The 19,137-nt window shown below is 46.8% G+C and overlaps 1 protein-coding gene across 1 annotated transcript in view; it reads left to right on the top strand.

Moving 5' to 3' along the window:
- CFDP1 (craniofacial development protein 1) overlaps window positions 1-19,137 on the top strand; it is a 65,350-nt gene that overhangs the window by 2,206 nt on the left and 44,007 nt on the right. The window contains exons 4-5 of the mRNA XM_075765197.1: window positions 779-897; window positions 17,066-17,170. Coding sequence (XP_075621312.1) covers window positions 779-897; window positions 17,066-17,170 — 224 coding nt within the window. The remainder of the gene's footprint in view (window positions 1-778; window positions 898-17,065; window positions 17,171-19,137) is intronic.

The raw sequence follows: 19,137 nt of genomic DNA, 5'->3' as shown, positions 1-19,137 counted from the left end.
TACAACGTGAGTGGTTTTGAAAGTTCCTCCGTACCTAGGGTAATTTATGGAGAGGTGCAGTTCCTCTGTTCTCTTTGTGAACTTCTTAATTTGGACTTGAGTTGTCCGCTCGAAGATCTCTGCGGTCTGAGGTGGATTTAGAGGAAGAATGTTGGATTTTGTTTTGATTATTTATAGGGTCTGAGTTTGTTTATGTATGCTGTTAAAAGCTGTAGTTGTGACTGAGTAAATTAAGAGGCGTTGTTGGCAAATAGCTTAATAAAGATGTTTCCCTCTCGAATTAAAGAGACGTTATTGACAAGTAGCTTAATATCTTCAGGGTTCTCTATGAAGATCGGCCTTGCTTTTTCTGCTGATGGGTTGTGTTCTTCTATGTTCTTGAGTAAAAATAAACATATTTCTGTGTAATCCACCCAGGCAGCTTTACTGCCTGGCGGTGCTTAGTTTGGGAGAACTGAGTTTTCAGGCTTTTGCTTGCTTCCTGAACCACAGCAGCATATTCCTGCTCATTCCTACATTTAATTACAATTTCACTTCTCGTTTTGCGTCTGTTTTCATTCTTGATCTCCAATGAGAGCCTGGAACCAAAGTGGGGAATTTCCTTCTGGTGGCAGGGGAATTTTTTTTTCCTTTTTCTTGTCTGTGGGTGACTTGCTTTGACCAGCCAGCCTACATTGCAGTGCTGCCTGAGGTCTGTGTTGGGTCCTCGGCCCCTTGGAGCATTTGGGCCCTGCTCCGCAAATGCATTGTTTTGATTTCTCCTTTGTGTGTTACACAGGCTGAAGAAGAGAAGAGTGGGAAAAAACTTCAGGAGAAATCAAAAGAGTCTGAGAAGCCAAAAGATTCAGGAAAAGTGACAATCACCAAAGTGTTTGATTTTGCTGGTGAGGAAGTCAGGTAAGCTGGCAGATGTGATGTGTCTACTGCAGGCTCAGAGCAAACTGGGTGCTGTTCTCCTGCTGGCAGGCTGGAGGTGTGCTGTGAAGCACGGTGTGTCTTTTCCTTTTTCCTTTACGCTTTTTTTTTTTAATCGCTGGCATATGCAGACCTCAAGGAAAATGAGGCCAAGATTTTCCTGTCTGAGGGCTGCAGAGAATCCTTATATTCAGACTTCAGTCTTTGCTCAACTTCAAAGTATGCCTGTAATAACTTCACTTAGGCTTCCCCGTCAGCACAGTGTTTAAAATGGTTGGCAAAGCTTCCGGGTGACACTGCCGCTGTGGAGGTTGAGACGAGAGAACCGCGTATGGTAATGCATTTTATTCCCTCAGTCTAATCCAAGCCGTGTGCTGGGGGCAAGATATTTGCTGGCACTTTCCCTGGTGATGTGCACAATCCACTACAAAGATCTGCAGACAGTAAGAGGTGTCTTACGGACTAATAGGTGAGTGCTTTTACCTCTGAAACAGCTGCAACAAAGGCAATGGGCTAGGTAAAATCATCCTTTAGGCTGAGTTTGGCTGCAAGATGCCTCTCAGGATGTGCCGCAAAAAGGAGGCGGCATTTTATAAATGCGTCAGACCAGAACTGGGGGGCTTGGGTGAACACACTTGAAATCTGAATGCACTGTGACCTTGTGGTTATTACCATGGTGTATGTTTTTGGTTTTTTTTTTAAACTTGTAGCTGTAAACCTGGGTTTGTCAGATGAGAATTTCGCCTCTATTTTGTTGACAGCAGAGGGCAGCAGTTCCCAGCAATAACACCCACGCTGCCTAAATCCGGAGGAGGAAGCCGAGAGTTGGGGCTTCTGCTGTTCTTGCTTTTCAAGTCAGCACTGCTGCCTGAGCTGTTTGAAAAATCTGAGGAGAGCCATGAGTCATAGTAGTGACTTTCCTAGTTCCCTGCACAATCCGGGCTGTAGGAACACCCTTCGTTCACTGGAGAAATGGCAAAGAACTGTACACTGCAGCTTTTCTGAGAGAGTGTATCCATCATAGCCTTTCTACGAAGGAAGGGCTAAGTCTTCCCTGTGGAGAGATAAAAATCTGTAGCAGAATTACAGACAGAAATTTCATCTTCCCATGCACACTCCCCTCCTCAGCAGCCAGCTTATTTGTCCCCAATTTTCCTGTTGTTCGTTCTTCTGATTCAAACGCGATGTCCTGCCAGGTGAGAATGGATGAAGCTATAGGATCGCAGGGCTGTTGTACAAAAACTTGTTGGGTTCTGACGTATCGTCAGATGGCGTACGGCAGAACCGCGTTCCTGGTGCTTTGGGGTTGCATGAAATCAGCGTGCAATCTTATTTGGAGTCTGGACATGTCCGTCTGTAGGTGTCGTGTCCAAACAGGAGCAGAGAAGCGTATCGTTTAAAGGAGGGGGTTGATTTACAAAGAAGCTTGCCTTGTAGGCTTACTTCAGAACACGGGTCTTCCACTTGTGGAAAGGAATTTTTTTGGGTGCAATTTTTTTGTGAAGTAGGACTCTCTAAAGTATGTCTGCCTCAAAGCTTTTTGTTTACCTGTCTCTATGAAAAGAAGCCCGAGATAATTATAATTTAAGCGTAGAGTTACTCAGGTGTGGGTCTGATTCTGGCATTCTAGATTTTGCGTGGTGGTTACAGGTTAGCTTTACCAGCGCTGCTCCTGCTTTTATTGGTTATGTTAGTTGGAAGGGTCGGGGAAACTTTCTCTGTCCCTCAAAGTGGCTTGTCTTATGTGAACAGAACTTGTTTAGGGCTCCTAAGATGCTGAGGTTGTGCTTTTGGCATCAGTATCTTATCTGTAGTTTTTTTTAATAGCTACAGTAAGTAAAGCTTCCCAGTTAGATAAAGGCGTATTATTCTGCACTGGTTGCTTTTCTGGTGTCCTTTGTACTGCTCAGTACTGTTTCCTTTGGGATTCTTACAAATTTCTACTACTTTTTGATCAAATGGGAAGAAGCTGCAGCCGGGGCGACAATGAGATTGTAATCCTGCAAACCACCAAGGCTAATGGATTTTTTTGTTTGTTTACAGCAGCCGTTGTATCAACAGGTTACAGAGCCAGCAGCAGAAAGTTCGCAGCGAGGTCTGGAGGACTGTTTTCTGCTGGTGCCAGAGTTACAACACGCTACTTTCTTCAGCTCTCTGATAACAGAAAAATCCTTCAATGCTTTTTGTCCCCTGGACTTTTGTGATATTCAAAGCTGAAGCTTTTGTGGTGTTTGCTACATCTTACATCTCTAAATGTGTTACGCTGTTAGCTGTGGGTAGGATATGAGAAGTTATGGCTGCTTACAGCTACTGGTACTTTCCTGTGAGGGCCAGAGGGCTGCTTTTTCTGTAGAATAGCGGGAGGTTGTCTTTGCAGGACCCTAATGTCTGCAAACGCTCTGAATACCAAATGCTGACTTCCTTGCCTGGGGAAGCAGCTGGCAAATTGTTGGCTACAAAGGCCAACATGCTGTAGTTGTGTGTGTGCATTTCTGGACTGAAAGAACTGAAACGAGAGGGCTGTGTCTGCTATTTTCCTTTCTAAATGGTTTGAGGCTACTTTTGAGTGTTGCTCTTTTGAAAGCTTGAGAAGAATTTAGATCAGTATTTAAGTACCGATAGGTTCAGGGCACAAATTTCGACAGTCTGCTCACTGAAGCTCTTAAGAGAAGATAATTTACCCCTGATCTCATGTTGCAGAACAATTTGTTTTCCCCTGTAAGAAGACGGTATAATCTCTCTTGCATGGTTGGAGTAGCAGAAGTCTCTTGAAAGAAACCTCCAGCTACAGGGCTATACTAGAATAGTGAAAGACCTTCCTCTTTAAGCTGTCAGCTCTCCTATATTTTGTTGTTGGACTTAATGTCCATTTTGATTAGTCTGTGCTTGTATCGGTTGCTAACGCTGAACTTTAGGTTCAGAGTATTACAAATTACCAGTTACCAAATAAAGATTTACATTTAGTGGCTTTTAATTTTATAAAATACGTGAATTAGTATTACCGTGTAAAACCAAAGCTGTCGAATTCTGGAACCAGAAACAATCTTTAACTGATTTCTGTGTTTTCCAGTTGTGGCTGTTCTGTCTGCTTTTCATTCCTCCCTGGTGCTAAATAGATGAGGAGCAGCAGGTGACTGTCACCCAAGTGGCTGTAACTGTGGGCAGTGGGAGCAATTTGCAAAGGCAGTTCAGCATCTAAATGGAAGCGCGAGTCATTTCTTGCTGGCGGAGTAGATTGAAGCCCCTTTGAAGCCTCTGGTTTATGAACTTGCCTCGGGATGCAGGACGTGTGGTTGCATTAATAGGGAATTGCATCCCTGGTGCCAGGCTTTATCTGGTGCAAAATATAATTGCTGTATGATCAGGCTTGTTTTCTCTTTGGCAATCCAAGCTACTTTGGCCCTTGGCTTTCTTTAAAACGCTGCTGTGCCCAGCGTATCAAAATCGTTCTTCTGTGCTTTTCCGTGAAAGTCGACTTTGTGTCCATCCAGGACTGCAGCAAGTCCAAGTGAAGGACTCAAAACTAAAACCTTCTTATTTATGTGCATATGCGCTTTGTTAGTGTGGTTTAAATCCAAAGCTTTTCTCACTCAGGTTATTCTTCTGATGGGACTGCTTTTCTGGTGCTGCAGAGTTGCCGTGCTGAACCGATAGTGTTGTGCCGTGCTGGCAGAACTGTGGCTTGTGCTGCTTCAGTGACCCTCGCCTGCTTCCCCGTGTGCGTGAACAAAGCAGCCAAGCCAGAGCAAGGCCGTAGTAGGGCTCCACTCCCCATCTGTCAATGGGGAGAGCCCTGCTCTTTTCCTGAAACCTGGCAAGACGTTCCTCTTACAGCTCCCTTTGCTTTCCCACAAGGCTGTCTTCTCCAGGAGTGTCAGTATGGGATCCAGAAAGACTCCCAGCAAGCTGGGCAATGGCCTCAGACCCTGCGCTGCGCTCCCCTCCTGCCCCGTCCGCATCGCTGGTAGGTGGCAAATAGCTAACTTCTCAGAGGCAGTTGCTCCTGACTTCTGGAGGACTTGCAGATTAGATTTTGCATTAACCCTTGAGCTTTTTTTTCTTGAGCTTCTTTACCATGCTTGCACACTCTGGACCTGTTTGTTTCAGCACTCTCACGTGTCTGGCAGGTGTTCCTGTGATGTGAGTAATTCCTGGCTTCTCGCCGCATCTGAGGCCGGAATGGTCATGCTAGCTGCATGGCTGCTGGCAGCACGCTGGGCCTGGATCTGTGTAGAAATGTTTTGGGAAGAGGTTTCAAAATCTCCTCTCCATGTCTGCAGCGTGAGCTCCCTTCTGCTGTCTAGGTGCTGGGATAAGCGAGTGCAAAGATCCAGCCGGTACCTTCTTGCACGCTGTGTGTCTTCCTCCTGCCGAGCAGCTGATGAGCGCTGAAGGCATCATTCGTACTGCTGTGTCAGAAATTGCCAGACCACAGGGTCCTGAACCTGAAACATTTACAGGCAGGGGGCTGGGGGTTTACAGTCGACCTTGCATAACAGTTTATTGTTTGTCTGGTGAATTCTTTGGTTACTTTCATATTTGAAGGCTGAGCAGATGGCTGTGATTTTGCTGAGTTTGACTGAAGCTCATCTTTTCAGGTTGAGCTCAGTAATCTTTATCTGCTTCTTAAGTGCCTGTTTCCTGATTAATTCAGGCTGCTTCTAAAAGTATTCTTCAGTGTTTGCCTGATTAAAGCTTACTGTTGCTTTGAAATTCGGTGCTGGAATGCCCATGTTTGGGGCAGCAAGCCCTGCACAGTGCTCTCTCTGGAAGAGCTCTTGGCTTAAATTCATAGCTGTAAAAATCACCTGGCTTACAGTAGTCTTTTTTTCTTGCTCCAAGGGACAGATGATGACCCAATTCCATGGATATTGTTTGCTTTTTAGGATCGCTTTTAATAAGGCATTCAGTCCAGAGGTATATACAAAGGAGCAGAAAGCTCTCTGATGTGTTTGAAGTCCTTGAAGGCTTTACAGATGTAAAGAGGGAAAATCCTTAGCTTTCCTACAGAACTTTCTGTCTGTGTATCTCAAAGCACTTTTTAAAGAAGTGTTGTTATTCCCCATTTGGGACTATGAAAACTGAGGCATGCCAGGGCTGATGACATCCACTGATTCACCGGAGCTCCTGGATCTCACGGCTCAGGGTACCCAGGGGTCCAGCCTTCACTCGTGCGTTCCATGTAGCAGATAAACCGAGGAAGCGCCAGGTGCCAAACGTACTGGGCAATAAGCAGCATCATGCTGAGTATGTGATTTGAAAGTTCATACAGTTCTGTAGAAGGAACTGGGGAAACTCATGTCAGAAAAATTTGTCTGGGCTGTTATACGTGAGATGTGAACTCCATCTCTGGATAAGAGCTCCCTGCTGTTGACTGTCGTAGGAGACCAGATCTGTGACTTGGAATAGCCTCTGCTCTGCAGCAATATCACTGCTTTTATTTGTGTGTCCACCGTGCTGCGGGGAAACAAATTGTGCTGGCTACGTGTGCTGAGCAGAGTTGAGAGGCAGCTTGTATTCTAGGTTAGGGAAAGATGATGGTTCACGGTGCGGCTGTTGCATCGTGAAAGCAAAATACAAAGCTTTAAAGAGGTACATAAAGTATCTGATTAATAACCAGTTATAAACTTAAATCATTGTAGTAATTACTGGGGTTTATACTGGCTGAGGTTGATATTTCATCTGCCACAGTTGAAGTGTGGGGTGAAAAAGAACCTGATTTTCATCTGTTACTGTTTGTAAATGGTTATCATCTAGGATGTTCCTGGAAAAAAAACTTCATTGGTCATTCTGTGTTGCTGCTTCACAGGTTTTCAGCCTACCTTAAGTATTCAAGAAAAAAAAAGATTATTCAGAGGAGATTGTCCTTAAGTTGGAACTTAAGGACCTTAAGCTGGACCTTTAAGTTGGATCACTGGGTTTTGGTGGTGAAATTCATGACCTTGTGAGCAGGAGAAGCAAAGGTGAAGTGAGGTGGCTGAGGGCAGGTTCTTGTCAGGAGGCTTGCCTGCGCTAATAAAAGCCCTTTCTCGGCCAACAGCGTGGATCTCCTTTGTACAAGAATGCTGTTGAAGATGGGAATTGTGTGGGCGGGGCTACAGGCCATGTCCAAAGTTTCTTGTCCTCGAGGCTAACATATCCTTTAAGTTAGGCCTGGTTGAGTGGGGTGGTGAGGTCTGAGCCCAGTCTGTGGCGGTAGGTGGGCTGCTGGACTCTTCCCCTTGGTGACGTGCTGAGGAGAGCTGTGCAGAGCTGGTTAATGACTGATTTCTTCCCTCACAGCAAGGAGAAGTGCTGACCTGTGCGCAGCAGAGCTGAGGTTATAATTCGGTTCTCTGCAGTTGTACAGTGCTGCTTCTTGGGGATTTCTTGATGCTGTCTCTCATTACTGAAATACTGGTTTTCTTTTTTTTAATCTCCGCTCATCTGTGTGCTTGTTGAATAGAGGAATGGCACTGATGTCCTAGGCTGCTCAGTTTCTAACCCCAGATCTGCTGTCCTCTTCCAGAACTTCAGGCCCTTGATCCCGACCCTTTTCAGGAGAGAGCAGGTGGAAATGGCTGTGGGAGAAGCAGATCAGACATCTGAGGACAGCTGAAGCTTTCCAAAGTCCTTGTTCAGCCTCTGATTTCCTTCTCAGTGGCTGTGATGTCCTCTCTGGTCCTTAGATTACAACTGAGACTGACCAAATGTGACAAAGTCACAAAGGGAGTGTAAGCCAAGGAGTTTGGGAGACTACCTCCTATTTTATTGCTTTGCTTTGTAGGCAGTTAAGGTACCTGTCTGAGCAATAGCTACTGCTTCTGCTACTTCCTGGGAAGCATTGAGCAGGAGTGGGGAGAATGCTGAGGCTGATAGAGTTAATGTATTTCAAGGGGAAGGGGAAAAAAGAGCAGGGAATTTACTCCCACAAGTCTCAAGATTTAGAGCTGGCACAGAGACCAATTTTAAAAACGTGTAATTGTCCATCTGCGTTCTTGCTCTGTGGTCTCAGCATGATTCAGTCAGATGTGTTAGGCTAATTAGCACTGAGAGAACATGTAATACCATTAACTCTCTCCTTACCTTGCAGTGCTTTTCAGCAGACTCAGCGGATGAATAATAGCAAGGGGTTGGCAGCATGCTCACGCTTCTTGCTGGGTGTGAATCTCGGTCATTTGTTTTGTGCTTATGGGGTTTTGCACAATGCAAAATGCTCTTACTGATGTTGTAGGTAGCATGGTGCATGTCAGATCAAGGCTGATATGTGTGATACGTTCCATATGTGCTTTTTTTTTTTTTTTGCAAAAGCCTTTGCTGTGTTGCTTAAGCAGGTGAGCGCTACCAGAATTTGTGACCTGAGGCCTTATATTTGGAAAGCCTTGCCTCTTTTCCGGGTGGATAGCACGTGATACACAGCTTCCACCAGATGAGGTAGATGGGTCTTGTCAGATCAGATACGGAAGACAATGAACTGAACAAATAGGGGTGGAGAAAGATACCACTCACCGTATTTTGGTGTGCTTTTTTGCAATGGCTTTGAAGTAGCAAGGAAGTGTTAGGAAAAGTAAGTCAAATTAATTTCAGTAACCCCTTGAAAAGCTGCTCCAAAGCCCAGCCTCTCTGAGGACTTCTGTTTTGTGTTGATGAACAGTGATGCTAGATGTTCATAGGGTTTCATCCTCAGCCCTCCTTGGCTGAGGAGTTCTAGAGAAATCTGTTCTAGGCTCTTACCAGTGACATACCGCTTCCTCAATGAAGAAACAGTTTTACATAGTGCAAAAATCTTGGCTTTTAAGATTTTTCCAGAATTTTAATCTGAGCAGTAGGAACCTGGGAACGATGCCTTGGGACCATAAGACAAATCAAACCACCCAGAATTACACAGAATATCTACATGACCGCTGTTTAGAGGTGGCAGTCTAAAAAGTGACTGCTTTTCTACAAACAAGCACTAAAATGCTGATCTTGGTGTAATGGAGTGTAGGCAGCAGCCTCTTCCTGTCCTTACACTGTTGTTATCATTAGAGGTCAGAGCATGCCTCTCTTATCCACAGTTTATATTGGCTTTTTCCAATTTAAAAAACAGCTATTGGTTTTTTTGGAAGCCAATAAGTGAAAATATGTTACCTTTCAAAAGATGCTTAAAAATGAAGGGGTCTCGGGGGTACGTTTTGACAACCTTTCCTCTGTGTGCATCCATTCCCTGATGCTTCAGAATTCCCTTGGGGAATCCTCGTGTTGTACAATGCCGATTGGCACGACGATGGCCCAGAGATGAGGTCATTAAGTGTGAGCAGGAGCTATGTTGTGTGCTGGTTCACTCACTAGTCATTTCCCTTTCTCAAAGACAGCTGCAGAAATGAAAACTTCATAAACAGTGTGACAAACCTAGCCAGAACTCGAAGCCAGAGCACTTGCTTCTGAAGTAAATCATGTTATGGTCTGCTTAATGTGCTTTGAGGAGGGGAATGGCCTAAGGAACAGCCTCTATTCAGGATTTTCATTAGTAAATGTGCAGATGAGGCTTCTGCTTAGACGGGGAAACTGAAGCACAGAGGGGCTGGGACTCGCAAAGCATTATGCAGTAGTACCAGCTTTGTCCAGTGTGTTATCTGGTGTTCACCAACACACTGACTCCTGTCTTCTTCCTTTATCTTACCATGCTTTTGAAAATCCCAAAGTGACTGAGCAGATGTGCACCTGAAAGTCATCTAATATGGCTTGATGCTTTTAAGGAAATAGCTGATGTGTGCTGGTTTCATTTGTGTGTCTTTGCTGGTAATCAGTGTGATGAAAAAAGAAGGCTCAGCTGGGATCTCCAAGGGTGGGAGGGGTCTCAAAGCATCTCCCAAACGATGGCTTGACCTCCGGATTAACTTGGGCATTTCTAGGGCTTTCAAAGCTGCAGTATCTGGGCACTGCATCAGCTTTGGGAACTGGATGACCAACTGCGTTCTCCCAATTTCAGGTTCTTCCAAGTGTTTTTGGCCTGTGTTGTGTGGAAATGCTTAAGAAAAAATCCCACCCTTCCCCAGTAGGTAAGGGAGGAGATGTTGTTTCTGTACCTCATTCTCAGATGATTTCCTGACTTGTCTGGAAACAGAAGGTGCTTAGTGACCCACTCAGGTCTCACCGGGGCTCTTCTGCTATTCGTAAGGGGATCTCTTGTTCCTCTGTTCATGCCTTCATCACAGGGGCCTCGGATCCAGTCCCAGCATTTTGCTGCTTGCCATGTTTCCCTTGCTTCCAAGCTGCTGCCTCATTCCTGACAGCTCCGGGCTCAGACAGGGGCTTTTGATGTCTGGTGAGATGCTGGCAGAGCCTGCACTGCAGCCCTTGGGCCTGGGGTTTCCCCTGCCGGAAAGTGCAGCTTGTGAGATGGAAATTTTTTTTTTTTTTTTTTTTTTGTAACTAAGAGATTCTGAAGCAGGAGGGTTTCTGTGTTAGCCTGAAGGGAAGGCAAAGCTGTTCTCTGCCTTAGTATCTCATTAACGCATTACAAACCGAGTCAAGCTTAGTCTGCCCTTTTCCCCATGGGGATGCTTTTGCTTTATCGCGTGTGTTGGCTCCTGTTGTGATCTGTGTAACCTTTGTGTCCGGTGTTCATAGCTGTAAGTGAATTTTGAACCCTTGAGCTCTTGAGACTTATGATACTCGTTCCCTCGGTGAGAGAAAAGATCTATAACGTGAACGTTGCGCTGCTTTGCAGGAGTTGTGGGGTTGCAGGGACCTCTCTTGCTTTCGGTGTGCTTGCAAGTCATGGTTAACGGGGTCAGAGGACTGTCACGCTCACACGTACGGCAGCTGCCTCTGTTAACCTGGGTTGCTCAACTCAGAGGTGTGTTCCATAATTGGAAGTTAATCCTTTTGGGAGGTACAAATGAAAACAATGGGATGGCTCAAAGACTGAAATGCAAGCTGCATGTTGGGATTTTGGGCTGGCCAAGGGAATAGTTATCCAAAGGAGCAAGCAGAGACCCGATGCTTGGAGATACTTAAAACTGGGGTGGATAAAGCTCCAGTCCACAGGGAGGTGAAGCCTTGTGCCCTGAGTGTGGGTCAGCCACTCCAGAAAGCTGTGTTTGATGTGCTCTACCCATGTAAGCCCCAGTGGGAGCTCGGTAACTGGAGTGTTACTTCCCTTTGGATTTAGAGAGCCTCTTGCGGAAGTATCAAGCAGAAGCCCAAAAGGGGTCTGAGAGCTTGGTCAGCATCTCAGATGGCAGCACTGTCCATACATTTTCTTTACATCTGTCACAGAGCCTTTGTCATATAGGAAACGATGGAAAATTGGTCATTTCCTTCAAGGCTTACGAGGTTAGGACGTGGATGTCAAAAAGCACTTTTTATGCGTTATTGACGTTAAAATACCATTCATCTCTGCGTGTTTTCAGATGAATTGGTTTGAGATGCAGCCTGGGCTGACTGCTTGGAGAACAGCACACGCCTGCTGCGAGGAGCAGCACCAGGCAGGCAGCTTGGCCCTCGCCTGACTCCAGGAGAGCTCTGATCAGATTTGTTTCTTTTCAAAAACCAGCCAGCAGCTTCTGTGCAGATAGACAGCCCACAAAATTATCAGGCGCTCCAGCCTGGTCTTGTCTGTGTTGCTTCAGGGAATAGGCTCAGTTTCCCAGGGAGCAGCTTCTCCCACCTGGTTTGAAGAGCAAGTTTTAGAGAATGTTGGCTTTTTTTCTGAAAGGGAGAAAACTAATGCTTTACGTTGAAATTAGAAAAGTGATGGGGACCTGTTAACTCTAGCCGTTTGCTTTACACCAGGTAATCCAGCGTAAAACAAAGACATACCCAGTGTGCAGGCAAATGTGGCCTGGAGGTTCGGTTGTGTGAGGACTTAATCCTCTCCTGGAAGGTGCTGAACACGTGCTCTCCTGCGGCTTCAGGATCTTGCGCACTGGAGCACCTGCCTCTCATACAGTGCATCTGTCTGTGGAACGCACCCGGAACGTGGCAGCTCAAGCACAAGAGTCCACCAAAAGTTATGCAGACAAAATACTCCTCTTGGCTCAGAAGGGATTATTTTTTTTTTTTTTTTACAAACCCCTGTAGATGAGTATTGCTTGCTCCTCAAGCGATCATTCCAGAAAGCTGGAGGACTACTTAATGAGGCTAGACACAGATGGGGAATATTGGGAAAGCATAATTAGCCTCGTTTTCCCCCACACCTTGGTCTGTGATTCCCCAGAGCTAACAACATTAAGATTATGTGGAAAGTTTTATAATTGTGTCAGGTCTAAACTGGGGCAGGTTTCCCAAGTGAGGACTGAGTGTCCTGAGTATGAGTGGTAAAGTGGCATTTTCCAGAGCTTCCACTCCTGCTCTCCCTTTCTCAGCACAGAGGTCGGGGAGATGGTGCCTTTGTGCTGCTGCGATTAGGGATCTTAACTGTCTTCTCAGCTCTGAGTCCCCTTGTACCCAAACACCAACGTGTGCTTTCTCAGCCTGATATGCACCAGGCATTTTGATTAGGAGAATGCAGTTGTGTTGAGGCACCCCAGAGGGGAAAAGTAAGAGGGATTTTGGCACTTGGGGTGCCTAACGTCGCTATTACACAGCGGATTATGGACAGAAGCCTGCAAGCCTTCTTGATGTGGCTGTTTGTCTTTCCCAGCTTCCCCTATCCTGCCTCTGAGACCCTGCCTCCTCTTCCCCTCCTTGCAAGGATGTGACTCTGCTGATGCGCTTCTGTAAGGGCTTGCGGGGCACCTTCCTGCTGAGCTGGGCGCTTTCCTGACACACCGCACCCCTGGCATCCCTTCTGCTAGTTCTGTTTCTTGCAGAGAGGACTGTATTCAGCTGTGTTAGAGGCACCTGCCCCCTGTGCTGGGGTGAAGCCTGGGGTGTTGTGCTGTGCCACGGCAGCAGGAGCGGGATGATGTGATGGATTGGGACCCTCCTCTTCCCACCCGATCACTCTGCACCTGGTGTAAAGACCAGAATGTGGGAGAAAAGCTGGTGTATTAGACTTAGCCACTGAGCTGAAGCATGAAAATTTGGGTTTAAGCCCCTTTTGCAGGTTAGCTGGAGCTGTGTGAATGTGCCGTTCATCTTGGCCTGTATTCCTCCCTCCTTTTAGCTGCTTATGTGGCTGAGGGGCTGCTGGGAGCAGATCAGACACTCTTAAATTAGGGTGCTGCAGTTCAGCGCTGTAAGTGCGTGCTCTGTGGAACAACTTTGGGAACAGCCCGTGACAGCATGTCGGTTGTCTTCACGTGGTTTGGTGCTCAGCATACATAACTGGGGGCTCTCAGGTGGTAAATGGTGAAGGGAAGGGTGACGAGTTCTTCAGTGGAAAGTGGAAGTAACGTACCCGCAGCTGGGCATCAAAACAGCAGGCTGGGTGGGTATAGGGAGGTGTAAATGCTTGGGTACCCCTTTGAGCTTGGTTCAGAGATGAAGGGTCCTAAGGAAGACACCTGGAAGTATTCAAGGCACTTGGGGATCTAGTTTCTAGCATATTTTCCTTAAAATAACTTTATAATATGGAAGACCTTTCTAATTTACAGTTGCACAGCACCTTGTACAGTAACATCGTCTGTGCTACCAGGCTCCAGCACGGTCAAAAAAATTAATAACTGTTCTGTGTTTTGGAAGTCTTGTTATGCAATTTAATAGCATAGCAGTATAATGAAATCTTTACAGGAAAGTGATGAGAGCGAGTGGCTTTGTGTGTGAATTACAGGGTCTGCGAGTGGGCGAGACACTAGCTACTTGTTTTATTGCTGACAATATACTTATTTTCATGTTTATTCCTGGATTACAATGTGTGAATAGCATCTCAGTAAATAGTCAGGCAAATAGTTATTTATCAAGTATTTAAAAGTGAAAGGTCTTGTAATTTTCCTTAGTAATGACTGTGATTTCTTCCAGCTGGATTAATGGCTCCCATTTCTCCCCATGAAGAGCAAGAAGTGTTTTGGTTTCTACATGGAGAGTTATTGTCTCCCGTAATAATGCGGACCAGAGGATATTTTTTTTTTTCCTCCCTGGCCTGGGATCTGGGAAAGGTTGAAATGTGCATAACCTGAATTAATACCTTGTAAAGCCCTTTAATATTCTTTCTTTTGTCATTCCTGTTGGAGTGGTGCAGGAGTCGCTGCTGGCATCAGCCCAGCAGCAGCCCGCCTCAGAGCTGCTTTTGTTTCACTTTGAGGCAATCAGTGGGTCTTGTGATGGAATCGCCTTGAAAGGTCACTTTTAATTACGTTTCTGACACATTCCTCTGTTCCCAGCTGGGCAGTCCTGGTGGAACAGGTTGCCTGCAGCTTTGCAGCTGAGTTTCTACAGCAGATGACTTCAAAAATATATGCAATATATGCTAGAGCAGCTGCTGGCAGGCCAAAGGAAGCAAAAAAATTGGAATAAAGTGTTATGTTCTGTGCCCAGCCATTGCTGCTGGCACCCTGAGGTGGTGGAGGATGCAAATATCAAAGCGTGAGTAATTCCTTGGTAGCAAGCTGTATTGTGTCCCTGGACAGCAAAGCGATTTCTTTGCTGCTGAAGTGCCGGTCGTTGAAGGGCCGTGTCAGACCCTCCCTGTGCATCGTGTTGAGTGGCTGCGGCAGGTAGAGGTTTCTCCTTTCTCAGCCTGTCTGGGGTTGAACATCTTCCTGCTCCGAGAGCTGTGAGTTGTAGTACTGGTCCAACCAACAGCGTGCTCTGTCAGACTGCAGGTTGGCAAACCCCTGGAGCCATTTTTCATGTGCATCGTAGCTTCGTGCCTTCCTTTACCTCAACTGGTAGGACAGACCTTGGTCAGTTTGGTCTCTGGGTTGGAGAAGGCTGAAGGTACTCATGAGGTTAAGACCAAGGGGCCCTGTGTTGAGATCCTAACTCTGCCACAGGCTTTCAAGACGCTCCCCATCGTGCGTGTCCAGATTCTGTAAGTTATTTACTTGCCGAATTCCTGTAGGTTTGTGGGAGCTGAGCTGGGCTGTCATCTCTTAGCACAGCAAGCAGAGTTAAGGCAAGGTGTGCTTTATGTGACCTCTGCTTCCTTTCCCAACCCCTGCCTCCTTTTCAAGTCCCAGAAATGTGCAGGGTTTAACAGTTGGGATCTAACCCAGGAGCAGGTCCTGGGGCTGTGTCGAGGCCAGCACAGAGAGGTGGTGGTTTTGTTTGGGGTTTTTTTGTGTGTGGTTACCACACTACGCCTCTGAAATTCCTGCGTGCTTGAGGTCTGCCTGATGTTTCTCATGATGGCTTATGCATTTCCTGCATGCCAGGGGTGGACCCTGATGGCACGAGAGTGCAGGGGGGTGATGGGGGGAGAGGGACCGTGCCAGAAGCCAGCGCTGCAGAGTGCTGCTCCCGAGCTAGGCAGGGGATGGAGCCGGCTCTTTGGGTGCTGCCTTTAAAAAGAAATAGGCTGTGTGATTGTATTAATGTGAACCTGGTGCTCGTGGTTGGGAGGGGGCTCTGTGGGGAGTTCTGGCTCATTGCTGCATGAAGACACTGAGTTTATTCTGTCAAAGGAAATTCATGGATGTAGAGTGACCTTTGGCATATGACTGCTGCATGACGTGATCGCTGTTGCCGAGGGCTGTGACTGGATGGTGTGTTTGGGATGTCCTACATTGTGACGATGTTGTAGCAAGGCTTTTGTTCCTTCCTGAGCTGCTTTCTCCCTTTTCCCACCCCACCCCTTTCCAATCTGATCAGCAAACACTTCTAAATATTCATAACGTGGGATTTGTCTCTATCCGCATGACTGCTGCCGGTTTGAAAAGCATGTGACAATGCTGGGGGGAAACGGGGTTAATCTCCTCCTGCACTGGCAGAACAAGGCTGAGCAGGAGGTGTACAGCACAAGAACTTATTCTTCTTTCTGAACGTGCCTTTTCCACTGTATTTGCAGTCTGCAGAGAAGGAAGAACAACAGTTTCCCTTCCCTAACAGCTTCTTCAGGTGCTGATTCACTGTCAGGATGGGGACATGGGTGCACTAATTGTGCACAAGTAGGATTTCAGGGCATTGATGCCTCCAGGCTTAACAAATAACTCCACAGCGTTTTCCTTGCCGCTAGCCCAGCAGTAGCCCAACTGGGTGTGCAGGTCCTCTGGTTTCTCTGTGTCCATCAGCCAGTTTCTATGTGGAAGTTGAAGGGTTGGGTTGGTGGGTAGGAGGCAAACAGTGATTAGCCTGACTTGGGCAGATCTTCTGACCGATGAGGCTTTCAGCTTCTTGTCGGCACATGCTCTTGAGGCCCAGGCTGTGGGAGGGTGGCATGGAGGACCGTGCTGTCTGGGCTGGCCGAGCCGTGGGTCAGGCTGCTTCTGTCCCTGCAGACCTGCGGGGCCCTGGAGAGGCTCACAGGCTTGCGCTCCAAGGGAGCAAAATTGTTAGCTTGGCAAACCGGGGCAACCTCATTAAGAGCTACTGAGAGCATGAAAAGCGTGTTGCTGGAGGCAGGTCACTGTAAATGAGGGGCTAAAGTAGCTGGGGTTTTCTAACAATTAATTATTGAGTGGTTTTCTAGAGATTCTTTCTCATGTTTGTAATTCATTCCCTGCTGTAGATGCCGTATTGATTTATAATTTTTTGAAGTTCAATATTTTGCACCCTCAGGGTTTCAAACAAAAATTAACTAGAAAATGAGAGCAAATTTCTGCATTCTGCCTTGTCAGAGCTTTCTCTCCCTTTCCCCATCCCCGGAGCCAGTTTCCGTGCTCCGGTTTAGGTTGCAGATGTTGCCAAGCCCGTGGGCTGTGAGACGTGGGTGGCAGAACAGCTGTGGCAGAAGAGTTGCCTCACTGACCAACAAATGAGGAAATCAAGAGCCCGATTAAGAGCCTGGAATTGCCCCCGGTGACCTGAGCGGAACATTTAGTAGCTGCTAGTGAGACAGGCCTGTTTGAATGAATAAGCATTCCTGTTTGAAGAAAAAAAAAATCCCCTCCTCCCCCAGCTCTAATTAGCTACTCTTTTCCTTTTTTCTGCCATGAATATAGAGGGTTTATCACTGGAATGAAATCTTAACAAGGTGCAAGTTCTTCAGCTTGCAGCTGATGGAGGTGATCTCTGCAGGTGGTGTGGGGACACCTGTACCTGTTCTCTCTTTCCTTGCTGCGTCTTTGTTTTTGCTGTTGTGAGTACAGCTCTTCCTTACCTTCTGGTTTGTCTCTTTTTTTTTTTTTTTCCCTCCATCCAACAGAGTGACTAAAGAAGTGGACTCGACCTCAAAAGAAGCTAAATCTTTCCTGAAGCAGCAAGAGAAATGGCAGTCAGCAGCTCCAGCTTCCCTCCCGACAGTCTCTGGGTGAGTATCTAGTTTCTCTGCCCCTTAACAAGAAAGATGGCACTCGAACCGATAATATAGTCTCTGTGGTATTCAAGCTAATGGGTATTTGTTTTCTGCAGGATTTCAGTGGGAGCAAGATTAGGCCTGAAGGTATGATGATTTGGCGGGGAGGGAAGCGGGGGTAGCAACCCATGAGTCCCAGTGACTCACTTTGTAGGTTCAGGCTCAAATTTCTCAGTCCTCATAAATCATTCATCCTAGTAAGGAAATATTGTTTTGAATGTCTTGAGCAGGCTGATGAAACTGCAGGTAGCCAAGGAACATGCCTGAGATTTGCCCGCACTTCCTTTGAAATTGGGACCATAAAAAACCCTGACAGGCTGGGCTGTGGCTTCTTATAAACTTTGGGGGAGCATTTGAATGAGAGCTGCTTTTACCTCTTTGATGTTCTCTAATATAATTTCCATGTGGATTTGTCACTTTCTGTTCAAGCTCTAGCACCTAATTCTGAGATTATGGTAATGCTTGTCAAAGATACAAAGAGGTCAGGTCCCCTTTGCTTCTGACGGGCCGCTCTGCGTGGTTCTCGATGAGCTTGGGACATCGCCCGCTTCTCGGGAATAGAGGATGTGCTTTTGTGTTCCAACAATGATTTTTATTTAAGTCAGTCATTTGCATTTATATTTGAAAGACATAAGCTGCGTATGATTTGGTGACATAGAAACAACACCCATCAAATAAATACATTGTCCTTCCCATCTGCTGAAGAGCAATTCTCCAGTGTGAGTTAAGGCTGCCTTTCCCCGAGATACGCTGTTGTTCAGTTGCTGCAGCTGGATTGTCACTCATTTTTCCAGTTAAGTGTTGCATAGCTTGTAGTTAGATCAGGGTAGTGAAAGCATAGTACACGTGTGTGTGACTCTTGACAGCTGCTGTTCCCTGAGATGAATGAACGCATAGATGAGCATAGTCTTGTTGCTGTTGTTCACGCTGCACAAGGGTTCGTCCCTGCAGAGGTCGTTAATTGTAACCTAAGTGTTGTATGCGGGGTTTTGTGCTGGAAAAACTTGCCTTGAGTTGGACTGGCATTCTTTGTTCAATCTGGGTGGCCACAGAGGCGGTTCGGGGGGGGCAGCTCCTTGCCGTGCACGCTGCTGGTGGTCCCGCGTCTTCAAACCTGCCTTCCAGTTCCCCTAGCAAATGCCCCGCTGCTCCGAGTGCAGGCAGGTTTGGTAGCCTACTGGGAAAGCCCCGTGGGCTGCTCACCTTCCTGTTCTGCCGAGATCCAGTGTTTCCTCCTGTATCTTACTGGCCCAGGGGAAGAGGTGGCTGGCCAGCGGGCCTGCGCAGCCTAGTCATTACCAATGTGCATGGCTGCTTGTGCTGGGGCTCTGGTCGCTCAGGAGAAATAGCAAGAGCCCAGTTTGAGTTAACACTGCAGATATCTGAAGTGAAGAATCCACATCAAATGTGGAAAAAATGGAATAAAAATCAATATAGGAAATAATAAGTCCAAGGACTCCTTTAACTTTCCTCCAGTGTGATTATTTTGGAAGCAGCTTAATTAGGTCATTGTTCAGCTTGCTGATGTGTGATGTCCTACTGACAGCTGCCTGCTCAGAGTATGAGGTGGCCTGGCTGTGGGGAAGGGAGGGGAAAAATATCCTGGGCTTGTATGTCTTGCCTTCCTTCAGAGCAGCAAACCCTGATGCAGCAGGGCCCCATGTGCCTCCCCTTTCACAACCTGCTGCAGAATATCCTGGTTTTGTGCCACGATACTACGGCAACGATGTTTGGATCAATGTATGGAACAGCCCGGCACTCTTGAGGGTTTAGCAGGAGACTGTCTGGGGCAGCCTGGCCAGCGTGTGCCCTCTGGTCTGTGGGTGCTCCAGGGAGTTTTCTACCTTGGGATAGCACCTGAGATGGATCCCTGAGACTGCCAGCAAACATGCTTGCCTTTGGGTTTAGGAGGGTGCTTCTGG

This window comes from Balearica regulorum, chromosome 13 (genome assembly GCF_011004875.1).
Source record: "Balearica regulorum gibbericeps isolate bBalReg1 chromosome 13, bBalReg1.pri, whole genome shotgun sequence".
In the NCBI taxonomy this organism is placed as follows: Eukaryota; Metazoa; Chordata; class Aves; order Gruiformes; family Gruidae; genus Balearica; species Balearica regulorum.
This window is presented reverse-complemented; position numbering and strand designations above follow the sequence as displayed.